This window comes from Nannobrachium achirus (genome assembly GCF_963921795.1).
Source record: "Nannobrachium achirus genome assembly, chromosome: 17".
NCBI classification, from domain to species: domain Eukaryota; kingdom Metazoa; phylum Chordata; class Actinopteri; order Myctophiformes; family Myctophidae; genus Nannobrachium; species Nannobrachium achirus.
The window spans coordinates 3,968,545-3,985,363 of record NC_137824.1 but is presented as its reverse complement, the minus strand read 5'-3'; the positions used below and the strand labels follow the sequence as shown (position 1 = coordinate 3,985,363).

General features: G+C 41.0%; 1 protein-coding gene across 2 annotated transcripts in view; it reads right to left on the bottom strand.

The window, feature by feature from the left end:
- Positions 1-5,844: 5,844 nt before the first annotated feature.
- Positions 5,845-16,819, bottom strand: part of LOC308301792 (uncharacterized protein) — an 81,386-nt gene continuing 70,411 nt past the window's right edge. For both annotated transcript variants that reach the window (XM_080745898.1, XM_080745899.1), the window contains one exon: positions 5,845-6,329. In XM_080745898.1, the coding sequence (XP_080602024.1) occupies positions 6,100-6,329 (230 nt within the window). In that variant the 3' untranslated portion in view covers positions 5,845-6,099. The remainder of the gene's footprint in view (positions 6,330-16,819) is intronic.

Here is a 16,819-nt window from a genome sequence, read left to right as displayed (position 1 = left end):
TAAAGGCACCCCACCAACCCGAAGGGGAAACGTGTCCTCTTGTTGGGGATTCAGAATATGGTCCCCCCCGACAAACAAGTCATTCATTTCACAATAGGGCTACACAAAAACAAACAAACAAAAGTTCAGTTACCGAACCTCAGTGTCACACAAATATCCAGGAGCAACACAATAATATAGGCTACATTTAAAGACGTTTCCAACCAACCAACCTGTGACAGATGTGTTGTATTAAATCATTCTGTATTCTGTACCAACCTGTGACAGCAGCAGTGTAACAGTTGATCCATAACATGTAGAGATAAACCACCATCCATGACTTCAGAGTCCACAGAGTGACTTGGAAGAAACAATGAGAGACAGAGCGACCCGCCATCTTTTCTCTAACTGCTCCTCCGTGGAGACTCGAGAGTTAACTTATATTATACTTTGCTTCTGGAAATACAACTGATGTTACTTTACTTTCGGTTTCATCCCAGGATTTATGTCTACATCCACCGAGTGTTAGACCTGGATCAGTTTATTCTGCAGGATGATGATCCGGTCTGCGTCTATAACCGGATACGGAAACGGTGCGTATGGGTAAATTACATACTAATGGCCATATAAGGAAGGCGGGCTCTAAACCGGATCTCACTGGTCAGGTTGGAATGGAAACCTCTGTTGGAACAACAGAGTCTGGATGCAGACCACAGAAAGCCTGCTTTGTGGGGTTACAGCGACATCTACAGGCACAATAATGTAATGTAAATGTTACTTCAATAAATTGACGAGCCCTTGATTGATTGATTGCTTGCTTGATTGATTGATTGATTGATTGATTGACTGAATACTTTATTAGAAGTTTGCATATAGGAAAAGCACAGTATGGTTAAGTTAAAAGGTCTACTAAAGGTTTTAAACCAGAAAGCACTATGGTGTGTGCTCAATTCATAAACTGTCAAAGAACATACACATAATTTTACACCATGACTTTACAAACACACATTCAATTAATTCTATAATCACACAAACAATGCACTAAAAGTTAACACTATCAATAATCACACAAACTATGCAATTTAACCTGTTAACAATAAAAGGCAATGCAATGAGTTTGACAAAAATCAAGTACAAGAACTTCTACAACAAACAGTGAACCAACAATAAGATACAAACAATGAAAGTGACATAACGTGTGTGCTTCTGCAACAAATATATTTAGGAGAGTTTAACGTTCTTCTTTTCTGTCTTGTATATTTGGTAGAGACCCTTTTTCTTCTATTTTGCATTGAAGAGATTCTAGAGCTCCTCTCAATACAACGCTCAGTGTCACTCGGTTCAATAATCAAGCAGGTAGTTTGTTGCACAGATGTTTATTAACACCGTCAAACTGGTAAAGAAGAATAAACAAATCAGGAAATGTATATAAACAGAAACCAACTCATATTATAACAGAAAGAAAAATACATCCAAATCAAATTACCTCTCTGGCTGCATAGCGCAAAGAAAGGAGTGAAAGGGGGGTGGAATCCAAGTCCCAAATAATCACAACAACTGAAACAAAAATATAAGTACAAAACCATCAATGAAACTCATAATGAAACAAAACGTACAACTTAAATATCAACCTCAAAAAGAGTACAACATTGACATGAAAGGAAACGAACCTTGTCACTGGCTGCAACACACTCAGAACAATTACATGCGTCCTTTCCTCAGGGTGACATGACAAGACTGGAAGCTACCCGCATTCGAATGACCGTTTCCCTATAAGTTTGGAGAGCGGAAATGACCTTGTGCGTAACATCCGGTAGCAAGAAATAATTACAGAAAAATAAGAAAATAAATATAAAGTTGCTGCAGCCAAACTCAGTCTGTTCTCATCTTCTGATGACCTGAACCTCAGCAGGTGGCCTGTATACACCTCTGATTGATATACAGGATAGATAGATAGATAGATAGATAGATAAATAGATAGATAGATAGATAGATAGATAGATCCTTGTCTTGCGCCTGCTTTTCCGGCCTTCCAGGATGCTGTGGAGAGGATAACTAACATTGTCCATGGCCGACCTCTTGTTGTGTTTGCATCTCTCTATAACCTCTTGTTGTGTTTACATCTCTCTATGACCTCTTGTTGTGTTTACATCTCTCTATGACCTCTTGTTGTGTTTGCATCTCTCTATAACCTCTTGTTGTGTTTACATCTCTCTATGACCTCTTGTTGTGTTTACATCTCTCTATGACCTCTTGTTGTGTTTGCATCTCTCCACGACAGCCTCCAGAAAGTCCAGTCTCTCACCCAGCACCGAGCCAGCCTTCTTCACCAGCTAGTTCATCCTCTTATCATCCTTGTCCATCAGGCTGCCTCCCCAGCAGATTGCAGTGTAGAACAGGACACTTGCCACAGCTGACTGGTAGAACATACAGTAAGACTGGTACAACATACAGTAAGACTGGTACAACATACAGTAAGACTGGTACAACATACAGTAAGTAGCAGAATGTCAAAATACCTGCTGATCCTCCTCTAGAAGAACAGCCAACTCTGTGTCTTTTAAAAACTGTGTTCCTCCAGTGACCCCACAGACCAAGTTTTGAATTTGAAATATTCACAGAAAACAGTGGCAGTGACCACCCAGCTCTCTATTAGACCAATAAGTACTTGACCTGTAGTGGTTTTTACCACATTATAAGGATGTTTCATCATAGGAATTGTAGTGCCATGTGCTACTTGGAACTACTGGTTGCTGATGTTAAATAACCAAGACTGGAGTCCAAATGTTGTATTCGAGTTTATACATTATGATATTGATTCTATACAAAGTCCTGTACTTTCATACAGTAAGTATGTATAAAAACAAAAAACAGACAACGTACACTACCGTGTGTGTGTGTGTGTGTGTGTGTGTGTGTGTGTGTGTGTGTGTGTGTGTGTGTTAGAGCATGTGTGTGTGTGTGTGTGTGTGTGTGTGTGTGTGTGTGTGTGTGTGTGTGTGTGTGTGTGTGTGTGTGTGTGTGTTAGAGCATGTGTGTGTGTTAGAGCATCTTACCACAAAGGAAATGGACTGTTGTTCCATCTAGCATCAGAGGGTCTCTGTATGAAACCACACCGCTCTGCTCTCAGTCAGTGTCAGGCAGTCAGTTTGGCATCATGACATTTACACCATCCTGTATGATAGCATGTAAGTACTTTATTTATTATATCACATTTACACCATCCTGTATGATAGCATGTAAGTACTTTATTTATATCACATTTTACACTGCTATGCACTTGCATGTACTTTAATGAGACAGAAGTCCCTGTTTTGATATCAAAAGAGGTTATTCATATCATATTATAAAAGTGCTGGATCTAAATCATCCAGCACTTTTTCTTTTATCAGGGCAAATTGGAGGCTCAGGCTGCAAATACAAAAGACATGAGATGATCTCAGTAGTATCTGCTATCTGTGTCACAACATCACACATAGAGGGGTTGCTTGGGCATTGGGGAAAAAAGAAAGTTTCAATCAAGACACGGTTAAAAAGAAGTGGTGCCATCGCGACCAACGTGAAGAGGACGTCAAAGACTAGAAACAGTTTCAATACTGTTAGTGTCATCTCTATGATAATTATACTTATCAGTCACATTTTAGTTATTTTCAGGGGCCTGGTGGATACTGTAATAACTTTAACTAACCTACCTCTCTCTCTCTCTCTCTCTCTCTCTCTAGTGGTGTCTCTCGTCCTCTGTTGTGGATCTGTTCAACCAGGTGAGACAACTTCAGTGCATTGCATTATGGGTAGTGAGACTATAGTTTAGACACAATCTTATGTACCACAAAACTAAAGTTGATTTATCATAACAACACATACAACATGAAAAAGATTATTAGTGTACTCTTTCTTTCTTTCTTTCTTTCTTTCTTTCTTTCTTTCTTTCTTTCCATCCTTCCAGTGTCTCTGAAAGTCAGTCCTGTCAGATCTCACTTCTTTCCAAACGACCCCATCGTCCTGAGCTGTGAGGAAGAGCAGCAGGCTTTAGTGGGATGGACCGTGAGGAGGAACAGCAGTACGACTGGCTGTGGCAGTGACTGGGGGTCCACTGAAGGTAGATTATATAGCAGCATGGGGGTCCACTGAAGGTAGATTATATAGCAGTGACTGGGGGTCCACTGAAGGTAGATTATATAGCAGTGACTGGGGGTCCACTGAAGGTAGGATTCTAAATCCAAAAAGTCAAATCGCCCACAAGGGCTAACACAAGGCTAAACTAAAGCACTGTTATTTTACAAAAGTAAGGCCAAAGTATTTCAGCTACAACAGAGTACCTTCAAAAACACATGGAACACTAGAGAGTGAATCAGTTGTACCTGTAAATACTGTCAAGAATTGAATGAACAACAGGTTTAAATAGCTGTAAAATACTATCAAGGACTCAGCACCAACTGAATGACAAACAGAATCTAAATACAAACACATCAAGGCATTGACAGTGAAACTAAACTCAGGTGTGAATTGTTTTCCTTTATAGTCTAAGACAATCTGCTCCTCACACTGAAATAAAACATCTGACAACTCAAGCAAAATGTCCTTCATTCTACCTGAAAGCCAGTTGGTGGCTCTGCCCAGAGCAGTTATCCACATTTTTCACATTTGCAAAACTGAAAATTCTTCTTGTCAGGTTACCAAGACGGATCTGTTTGATTTTTCCTAATCCCTCCTGATTAGCATCTAAAGTTTGCAGGAGTGTCTCGTTTTGAACAAAATGCCTCAAATCATGAACGCAGCATGGGATTGCTGTGAATCTTTGCATGCACATTCCCACTATGTTGAGGAAGAAATGCCTCCCTTTTCACATTGGCCTGTTATAGCGCTACCAGGAGGCTAATTTTTGCAAAACTCATTTTTGTCTCGTACACATTTTATCCAAATATCACACAAATAGGCAGAGATGGGCACAACTGAATTCCGGACATAGATGAAACCACAATAATTACTTCCTGACCTGGCGGAGACCCTTTTGTATTTGGTGTGATTTGATATGAAAGAACTTTGAATGAAAACCCTCTTTGTTTCATTGTGATTGTGCAGGAGTTTCCTGTTCCATCACCCTGTACCGTGGAGACAGTGCATTTTACTGGTGTCAGTCTGATGATTCCACAGCAGAAGTCAGCCAGTTCGTCCTCATTCACATCCATGGTACAATTAATATAATTACACATTAAGTGCATAAATCCAACAGTGAAGTAAAACATACTAGAGATATAATTTTACTAATGAAAAATGAAAAACTGTAAAAAGTACCAAAATCACGGCCCTAAGGTGTTCTACTGTCAACAAGGATTAAATGGTGCTTTATTACATCAGCACCACACTGGAGGTCATTGTCTTATTCTGTATAGAGCGTCACAGCGGAAGTGGTTTCCTGGTGTCACTTAATATTCCCCATTCATTTTCGCCATAGACTTTTACACAAATATTTACAACAATTATGTTAAGCCTCGAACCAAGCCATCCAGGATGGCAGTGAATCATGACCATAAAACCTTTGTTTCTATCCATCCATCCATCAAGAACATTTTGAAAATCGCTAAACAAAGGGTAGTTATTAAATGTAGTATATCAAATAATGTAATATTAAAATATGTTTTCACATAGGATCAAAGGTTGTGGTCATGATTCACTGCCATCCTGGATGGCTTGGTTCGAGGCTTAACATAATTGTTATAAATATTTTTGTAAAAGTCTATGGCGAAAATGAATGGGGAATATTAAGTGGCACCAGGAAACCACTTCCGCTGCGACGCTCTATATCAGCACCACTGAATTATCAATATGGACCTCTGTTATTATATATCTTCACCCTATGTAATAGATAGATGATTGGATAATGAAGACTACAGTTGTTATCTAAATAACAGCTTCAAGAGCAAACAAAGATCACATGTTCCAATGTAAAAAAGACCGTAAAAGGACTTATTTGGGATGTTCCTTTTAGGCAGGGTGTTTAACTGTACTTGTACTGTACTACATTTATATTGTATTGACTATAGTTGTACTGTTCTACATTTTTGTATATATTCAATCAATCAATGTTCATAACTCATCATGTTGGTTCTAGATGTGATCCTACAGAGTCCTGTACATCCTGTGCCAGAGGGAGATAAAGCCACGTTCCACTGCCTGTACAAAGACCAGACCTCTGGTAAACCATCCTCTGACCTCCCAGCTGACTTCTATAGAAACGGCTCTCTCTTCAGAAAACAGTCTACAGGACAGATGACCATCCTCCCCGTCTCCAAGTCTGATGAAGGATTCTACAAGTGTTCCATCTCTGACCTTGGACAGTCTCCAGAGATCTGGATGGAGACAAGTGAGTCTGTGTCAGATTATTTGGGTTGATAAGCCAGGAAAGGCCAAACAAACCCAAAAGGCATTTTGTTAAGTGGCCTTCCTAATAGATATCATTAAACTAAGGAGTCGATTCTATTATTCTAACAATAATAATAATAGCAACAACGAATATGGAAATGTCAGTGATTACTGTAATAATACAATATTTATATGGATGATAATAAATAATGCTGATAATAACAGTAGTAGCAGATAGTGCTATAGAGCAGAGCAGTTTACTGGTGCCACAAAATAAATCGTCTGTTTTGTAATGGTTTATGGCAACTGTCCTCAAAAGGGGGTCCGAGACCCGTCGGGGGTCCTTAGAGTTACTACAGGGGGTCCTCCAAATCTTTGAGCGATAGAAACTTCTCCTTTATATTAACCACTTGCCAAAAATAGCCGATCCACAAGCTCACAACGCCTCGCGCTGCGAGGTGTTGTGAGCTTGTAGATCGGCTATTTTCAGCAAAGAGGTTTAGTGTAGAGGGGGAAAAGAGCAGACTAAGTACAGAGTGAAAGGTCAAGTTTATTACGTATTGACGGTTCAAGTGGTTAAATATCTGAAAACACAAATTGACATGAATCCAAAATACACTGATGATTGTGCTGTCAAACAATGAAAATATATGGAATCTATCTGAAAGAGGTTGTGGGGGTCCCTGCTTCATCTCTCTCTCAACTAAGGGGTCCTTGGCCTGAAAAAGTTAAAGACCCCTGGTCTAAGGGAATATGAATGGCCGGGAGTTCTTTTTTGAATTGATTGAAATGCAAAAATACACATTGTTGTCTTTACAGATTCCTCCTCCACCTCCAATCCAACCAGCGAGGCTCCAGAAGAAGAACCTCTGATCACTTGGAAGCAAGTGATCATTAAGCTGCTGGTGTTCACTCCTTACTTTGTGTCAACTCTGCTCTACTTCTCTATCCTGAACGACAGAGCTAGAGCTAGAGGTGAGTTCTATTAAACCTTCTACTGAGAGACAGAGCTATAGGTGAGTTCTATAAAACCTTCTACTGAGAGACAGAGCTATAGGTGAGTTCTATAAAACCTTCTACTGAGAGACAGAGCTAGAGGTGAGTTCTATAAAACCTTCTACTGAGAGACAGAGCTAGAGGTGAGTTCTATTAAACCTTCTCTATCCTGAACAACAGAGCTAGAGCTAGAGGTGAGTTCTATTAAACCTTCTACTAGAGACAGAGCTAGAGGTGAGTTCTATAAACACACATGTTAACCTGTGTCCAACACACTGACACTCAGACAGAGACAGAGCTACAATCTACAGTTTACAATTTAGGCATATACAGGGGCATAGTTCTGCCGATTTAAAATGACTCCAATACGGAACTAAAACTTCCTATGGTTGGCCGCTAGTTGCGCTGTTTCCCCCCTCGGCCGATCGCAAAAAGAATTGTTCTCCATTGGACCCCATTCATTTTCCCCTTGTGTTTTCTAACCTTAATTAACACTTTCATACATACTTTATGGTTCCCATCGCTAGTTAAAAATTGCCTTTCAATCACGATGATATGCGTTTTGTGAAAATAAGGTCCCAATTGATGATAAAGTTGCGGGGGGGCGTGGCCAACTAAACTAATACCAGCCGGCTGTGTTCTTCTTTGTGTGCTGTATTTCGGGAGGCTTCGACCACATTCTCCCATGTATCCCTGCGGTTGCACGTGACCGTTGGCAGCCAATAGCCTCCTCTGATCGCATTTCAATCTATGATGGCAACACCCATGCCAAGGACCCATATTGTATCATTTGCGCTGCATAGAAACCAATGGCGTCGCTTTGTCCATATCTTTTATACAGTCTATGGGCATATAGCGGACACTCTTATACCAGAAAGACTTATGATAAGCAAGATAATAAGTTAATACATCAACATCAATACATACAAAAACATAGGTAAGCAGCTATTAACTCATTCCCTGTCTCTCCCGAGAAAATCCCAATGTCGTTCCCCGCCAGGCCCGATAGTCCCGAGAATTAGCTTTTATATAATGTAATGTTTAATTACACTCTTCCCCAGCCCGTGACAAATTTTGAGCCTTCTGTCTTAAAGGGAACCAAAAATATCACACATCAAAGTAAGTGTGTTTGAAAAAAAGACTGTAATAATGTATAAATTGCAATACAAATGTATAAATCTCCCCATAACGCACAGTGAACTGGCAAAGTGACGCATTTGAGCACACAAGGCTGGCAGCCGAAAAAAAAAGAGAAGAAAAAAAGTGTTAGAACAGCTGTGTGTGTGTGTGTGTGTGTGTGTGTGTGTGTGTGTGTGTGTGTGTGTGTGTGTGTGTGTGTGTGCACATCTCTTAGCTGGCTGGTCCACGGACCACTGTCTGTTTCAGTGGTCCCCCTGTCCTGATCAGCACACAGTCCCATAAAGAAGTGCTATCAGAGATCTGCCTCTCTCTCTCTCTCTCTCTCTCTCTCTCTCTCTCTCAAGACACAAAAAAAATATCACCAATTCGCCATATAAATGCTTCTAAAACATACCTGAGAATGCTGATGGTTGATTAGAATCCATGGTTTATAATCCATATATCCAGGCTATAATATATCGTTTTGTAATGTTAGTCCAAGCAGGCAATGGGCGCCAGGCGGTCCTTTGCAAAGGGGGGTCCCTGGTCGCCTTTCTAACGGAACCAATAGGGGGTCCGCGGGCCCAACGCTTCGCTCCGCAGAGCAGTGGGAACACGATAATCAACTCTTACACAACGTTGTAAAATCAATCAATAAAACCGCCCGATTACATAAAGTTCACACGACATGATCCAGTTGTGTCAGAGACAAGTGAAGTGGTCCCTGGAGGGGGGTCCGTCCTCTCACTACCCTGTACTCCAGCCAACACTTCTCAGGGAACTAGGTGGTCCGTGGACCAACCGCTCCCCCCAAACAGCAAGTGATCAACTAGTGTCGATAAGCCTCGTTAGCAAAGAAAGACGCAGCAGACTGAGCAGAGTTGTTTAGCAGGGCAGTGCAGAGGATTTTTTTAGGGGCAGGGGGAGACATTTTTCTAACATGTCCTAGAATGTGAAAATAGCAGATCTACAAGCTCTACAAGCTCTCAATGTGTCACAGAGCGATGTGTTGAGCTTGTAGAGCTTGTAGATCTGCTATTTTCACATTCTAGGACATGTTAGAAAAAAGACTCATGCCCCCTTTGATGTCTATTTGTGTGTGTGCACCTGTACAGATCAAAAACCATCCGAGACCAGGCAGACACATAGAGACAGAGAGAAAGCGCCCCCAAGTGAGGGCTCACATAAATACTCACATAAATACTGCAATATAGTATGTGGTGAAATTGCTGAGTGTATGGTCAGACATAGCCAATAAAAATATGTTTCTCTGCATTTTTCTAAACAGAAAAAAAAAAAAAGAAATCCTATTACATAATTACATTAGTACACTTATCTGATAATGCCTGAAGCCATAAAGACAAATATCAAGTGAGTTCCACTTGAAAAGCGATCGATCACAAAAAGGTCAATATCTCCAGTTTTTGGAGCGGTGAAAGCGCTCCCAATAGACAGGTATGTCCGTGGGTATGTGGGTGGCTGGGTGGGTGGCTGGCTGGCTGGCTGGCCGTGTCCCTCCGTAGCCTGGCAATACCTTGAGTGGCCACACACAACACACTAGTTAAAGGAGGGGCGCTGTTTTGTGCAGGCCAGGCACACTCACCACTCACTCACAGGCACAGTTTACACTCACTCACTCACTCACATAGGGTACAGCTGCTCAAATTCACCGCTCCACTTCGAACCGAGGTTCGATTTTTCAATTATAGCTGGATTTTGGTCAAAAATTTCTATTTTGAGATGGCTAACTATAGAAAAAAAAGCTTTTTGTTTATTTATTTTATTTTTTGGTGAGACTAGAGGTTGTCCTGTTTCATTTCAGGTACTGTATGACATTGTCGAAAAAATACAGAATTTAGGAAAAATGTCAATATAAAAAAAATATGTGAGTCATTCCACGAAACCGGTACGATTTGAAAATTTGATCGAAATGAATTACTTTTCTGAATAGCCCACACCATTAAGGACATATTTAACATGCAGAAAAACATATTTTCCCATCTCAGGCATTAAATTAATATTTTTATATGGAATAATCCATTTAACAGGGTTGACATTGATAACGGGGTTGAGTGTAACGGGGTTGAGATTTTTTACTCAAGATGGCAATTACTCTACCTGTGGTGATTAAGAAGAGACCACATGGCATGCATGACATTAGGAAATCAGATACATTGTTGAAATAACAAAGATATTTTTCACAAATGATTGTTTTCTATCTTTATTTCATGTAACGGGGTTGAGTTGTTAAGCTTTACGACCACACTATGAAAGTTTAAATGACTATAAATAGGTGTAAAAAGTTGGGAAATGTCCTCTTTCTGCAGCATCTTGCTCAGAAGACTTGTAGAATGCCATTGCATGTTGTTAATGTCACTAAAGGAGCAGTTCATACTTTTTACAGAGAGGAGAATGACTTTGTAACGGGGTTGAGTGCGATTGGGGGACGGAGCTATATTATGTGATTTTAATGATAAATCATCTATCTATTAAAATACTAAACATGACCAGCAATAGAGTACATTGCTGGTTTTATGTGAATAGCATAATTTATGCATTATTTTACATTTTTAGTAGTTATATCTCAAGTCCACTTTCCTTAGCAGCCATCGGGGACATGAGAAAATGGACAAAATAGGTGGTGTCTACTAAAAGAATTGAAGATAATTTCTGGAATTAAGATAAAATGTATGTAAGTTTTACACAATATTAAAGGGAACATTTCAATTAATGATAAAAGCTTCTAAAAATCAATTTTGGTGACCAAATAGATAAAATACAGCTAAAAGGATTAGAGGGACCTCAAATCGTACCGGTTTCGTGGAATGACTCATATACATTTTTTTATTAAACAAAATGGCAGGAGAGCCATACAGTCAATGTTAAAATGGCGGCCAATGTGTTAAGTAGAAACTTCATGAATAAAAATGTTATCTGAACTGCATGTATGTACAGTATGGTCATTGAGGGAAGGCAAGTGCTATGGAGCAATGGGCTGACAGAGACAAACAAACACCTGACCCTCATGTCTGTTAGAGAACTGTGTGCATTGTTGAGCTCATGTTGGCTGTGATTGTTCCTGATTCCTAAAGCCATGACATCGAGGAGGGAAGAAAAGTTTGGAATGTATGAGTTTCACCCATATCTACATCCACTGTATTCTGGCTGTGAGATGTTTTCCCCTTAAATTAAAGTGCTCTCTCTCTCTCCCCCCTCCCCCCCCCCCCCCCCCCCCTCTCTCTCTCTCTCTCTCTCTCTCAGCTGCAGCAGCAGTCAATGCCAGAAGGAGGAGGGACAATGCTGTCATCATGGAGGTAGCTGTGTAGCCAATCAGAAGTGTTCAAGGCTACTTTGAAAAATAAATGTAAAATTAAAAAAATAGTGAAAATATCCGAGCAACATCTACACATTGTGAGCTTGCAGCTCAGCGGTTATTTGAACTATTTTAAAATGTTTTTCAAAGTAGTAAAACATAAATGCCTAAAAAAGGTTTAGGTATAAGGAATTTCACAGAATGAGATCAAATAGGTCTAAATTATTGATTATTTATTTAGTAAGCCTAATCTTAAATAAATCCTCTAAAAGTCTAAATCTAACCCTGAACCCAACACGAATATTTTCACAACTAAAAACCTTTGTTAACCAGGAATACAAAATGTATAATGTGGTTCTGGCTTATTGAAGCTCACTTCAGGAATACATTTATAATGTGGTTCTGGCATATTGAAGCTCACTTCAGGAATACATTTATAATGTGGTTCTGGCTTATTGAAGCTCACTTCAGGAATACATTTATAATGTGGTTCTGACTTATTGAAGCTCACTTCAGGTCAAAGACTGTTATGTTTGCGTGTATCCAAACGCGTCTGGTTTAAGGCTGGTTCTTGTAAAGGAGCGCTTGTTTTCGGTGGAGACGACGGAGGTGCAACGTCTCAAGCAGACTTGATCCACGTGAGACACCGCCGAACGAGCTAAAGTGAGCTAAAGTGTCGCCGCGTCTAGCATTGCAAAGTCTGCATGAGCCGACTCAGCGCCGCTAGAAGTTTTAAACCAGGGGGACAGAATAGTAAATCTTCGTCCCCCCGACTTTCGGCACCTCCACGCCGTCCAAGTGAACACAACAGAGCGCACCCTACCTCCGGTTGAGCCAATCACAAGCTTTCGCGGGCGGGTCTTCAATTCAATTCAATTCTATTTAAGTGTCAAATCATAACAAGTTATCTCAAGACACTTTACAAAGGCTAAAGAGCCGTGAGGGAGAGAGGGGAGGGGGGAGGCAGAAGGGGGAGAGAGGGGGAGACAAGGGAAGGTCTTGCCTTAACCCAGCCACTTTTTGATACACGCGTTATGTTCTGTGGTTTGTCTGTAAGCTTGGTGATGTAGGAGACAGAGTTCATTGCATTACATTGTCGGTGCTCAGTGGTGAAGTCCCTGCATTTGTCAGGCGTCTATAATATATGAACACAACTGGCCCGTGTTCAGGGGAGGGAAGACTGATGGGAGGAGGGGGATAATATATGCATTTCTGGTCCACGTTACACTGATAAACACCTAGATGTGTGCGCAGGTCGATACCAAATGAGCCAATGAAACCAGCGCTCCCCAAAACAACAGGTTTGGGGATTGGTGGGAATTGATTACATGATACAGTCACCTGTGCATTTAGTCTCAATGTTTGTAAACAAGAAACGTGTCTATTGGTCACTGCAAGTAATCCTACTGTATGGGAGTGTTTTGGGGTGGGGGGGGGGGGGGGGAGTAGGACTAAGGTAGCAGGTGTAGAAAACAACAGCAGTGACAACACAGAAATGTGTGTGGGGAGGAACTCATTGACATAACGACTAAATTGGGGAGAAAAGGGGTAAGAAAATGATTGACTTCCCTAAAACATTGTAATTCATGTGATTATGTCAGGGATTCATGTTAATACTTAAAGTGTAAATGTATTGACACTGTAATGTTGTGTAATAATGTTTCAAATATCATCATGGTTTTCATTGTTGTGAGAATGTAAAGAAGACAGGAAGCTACACAACATGCAGGCTGGTTGTGGTCTGAACAGTGTGTGTGTGTGTGTGTGTGTGTGTGTGTGTGTGTGTGTGTGTGTGTGTGTGTGTGTGTGTGTGTGTATGCCTCATTGTTTCAGGCAGCAAATGGTCTTGTTGCCTCAGTTCTGAATATATATTATTTTACAATTCTTTTCACGTAAGATTATCTTGTATTTTATGGGTTTTGTTTAAAGCTATACTGTGTAAGTTGCTCAACTAGTGGTCAGTAGCTCTATAGCAAACTGCGGTCGCGTCCGCGTCTTTCGGCCGATTTAAACTTGGAGTACAAAGTTATTTTCAGTCAGTTCTAACCAAAATGGCTGTTATCTCAACGTTTTCCTCACAACATAATCATTAAAATATCATAACTGTCCGGCAGAAACCTCTGTCGCACAAAACTAGTGAAAACAGCCAATCTACAAGCACACAACGCCTCGCAGATCTGCTGTTTTCACTAGTTTTAGTAGTTTAGTACATTTTATAGATGATAAATACAAAACGAACGGTTTTGGACATACAAGGTTTCCACCCGACAACGACGATATGCTATAAATATAAGGTGCTGGGAGTGAAAATTATAATGTAGGGGTGCCTCGGATTTAAAAAAAAATATTTATGGGGTGACCTGAGACTAAAAAGTCTGGGAACCCCTGCTCTAAACCAAAGTCATATTTCATGTGATGTAAATACTGTTTATTCTATAATCCTGTGTGATTAAATGTCTACAGGGGCTTACAGGGGCTTGTGTGCGTGTGTGTGTGTGTGTGTGTGTGTGTGTTTTTACAGTCCATAAATATTTTCATTTTTAAATGCTTCAAGTTTTCATGTCTGTACATAATTATCCATTATAATCATTATAAACATTTATTATTAATCCTTATTAGCTGTCCATTCTTCTTTTCTGCATGATATAAAATGTGTTTTAATAAAGATTTTCTATGAAAGACATACGTACATGTGCAAGAAATATCACACACACACACACACACACACACACACACACACACACTAGGGTTGGGGGCGGTAACCGCCGTACCGCCGTACCGCGGTATACCGAGGCCTACCGCGGTGTCAGGGTCCTTACCGCGGTCAAAATAGTCTATTTTTTATTGAAAACAAGCGAGTTTTAAAACGGGGGAGAGGCGAGGACCGCATGCGCTCCATGCCGCTCTGCTCTGGGCCGCGTACCACAGGTTTGGAACGTCTATGGTTTGGAAGCCACATTGATTGATTGATTGAAGGCTTTATTAGAAGTTTGCATAGGAAAATGTACAGATTCATGACGGTACAATTCACTGGTACAAGGTCTACAAGGTACGATTCTGTCCACTACTACCTTGTAGTGTACAGTAGTTAATCACTGTACACTACAAGGTCGTGTACAGTGATTAACTACAGAGTTAATCACTGTACACGATCTGATTACCCGTCTCCGTCTCTCTTCTGGTTTGTTCACACACAGCAGTCTGTGTCTTAAAAGCCCAAGTAGCTACCGTTACTATGGTAACCCGACAGTGCAGATCTAAAAGCTCAGAACGCGTCGCGGATGCACGTGTTGTGAGCTTGTAGATCTGCTCCTTTCAAAGCCAAACCTGCTGTGCTGTACGGGGAAGTATAACTCGGGCAGTCAGGCTGTGGAGAGGCGACTTTTGGGAAGACGATTGCCAATATTTTGGCTTATCGCCGAACCTTAATTAATAGATACGGGGGTGCGGTAATTACCGCAATACCGGCGGTAAATGGGAAGACGGTAATCGCGGTAACAAAATGTCGATACCGCCCCACGCCTAACACACACACACGCACGCACGCACACACACACACACACACACACACACACACACACACACACACACACACACACACACACACACACACACACACACACACACACACACACACACACACACACACACACACACACACATCCTGTGCTTAGCTCTTAAGTCTAGTTTCGATATTGCTCACACAGTAAGAGGTTTGAAAAGAAAGAAGAAAGTGAACATTGTCAGCTCACAGCTCCTTTAGCCTGCAAGCCAACAACACACCAATAAACCTCCCCTCCTTTTTTTTTAAAGCAACCTGTCAGTCAAGTTGTAACAAACTAGCCTGGGGCCAGCCTATATCCTTGTTTTAACATGGGTGGGGGTGTCTCGCGAGCTAGGCTAGTAACAAACACCCACCCTGCGCGCTCGCACACACACACACACACACACACACACACACACACACACACACACACACACACACACACACACACACACACACACACACACACACACACACACACACACACACACACACACACACACACACACAGTGGCCTGGACACGATCTGCAAGAGTCAAACCAACGGAGCACAGAAACACAAGTATGTAGGTCACGTGCACTAAAGGCATCAAATGCACAGTACACACACACACACACACACACACACACACACACACACACACACACACACACACACACACACACACACACACACAAAACCACTAAACTCTGCCATGATGTCTAAATGACACGCGATGCCTGAAGCACACATACACAGAAAAACCACACAACCATCACACATACACAATACCAAGAAGTCAAAGAATGTGTGTGTGTGTGTGTGTGTGTGTGTGTGTGTGTGTGTGTGTGTGTGTGTGTGTGTGTGTGTGTGTGTGTGTGTGTGTGTGTGGTTGAGATTGCAACATGCAGTCATCTTTGACAGTGTTTTATTTCACCCTAGGGTGCCCTGACACAAGTCCAGAGGAGCTTCAGAATACTTTGATGATATTTGGAATTTACATCAATATCACTTCAGTTGAACCACTCAGACCCTCTAGACTTATTACTCCCACTGTACTTGATGCGTTCTCTTTCAATCTACGACAAATATCTTCACCAGAAATAGCCCATCCGTTGTGAGCTTGTAGATCTGCTATTTTTTGGGCGAATGTTCACTACAATAGGGATGTGGTTAAAACGTATAAAGTTATTTTCAATCTGTCAGATATTCCTCATGACATGTTGTATTTTAGAGGGAAATATTTACATATTTAAGTAGCATAATATGACAGATTGAAAAAGGTTCTATAAAGTAACAGTGTAATTCAGGGTGTCATGGATGAAAACATTATTTACAGAGGAGACCTGAGACAAATGAGTTTGAGAACCACTGCTCTATGATGTTTGACTCACACACACAGGCCTGAAGAAGACCCGCACAGGGTCGAAACGTTGCCAAATAAAACAAAACTGGGAGCTTTAAAGACGGTGTGCAAGCCTCTTCCTCTTTAACTCACACACACACACACAACATAAATAAAATG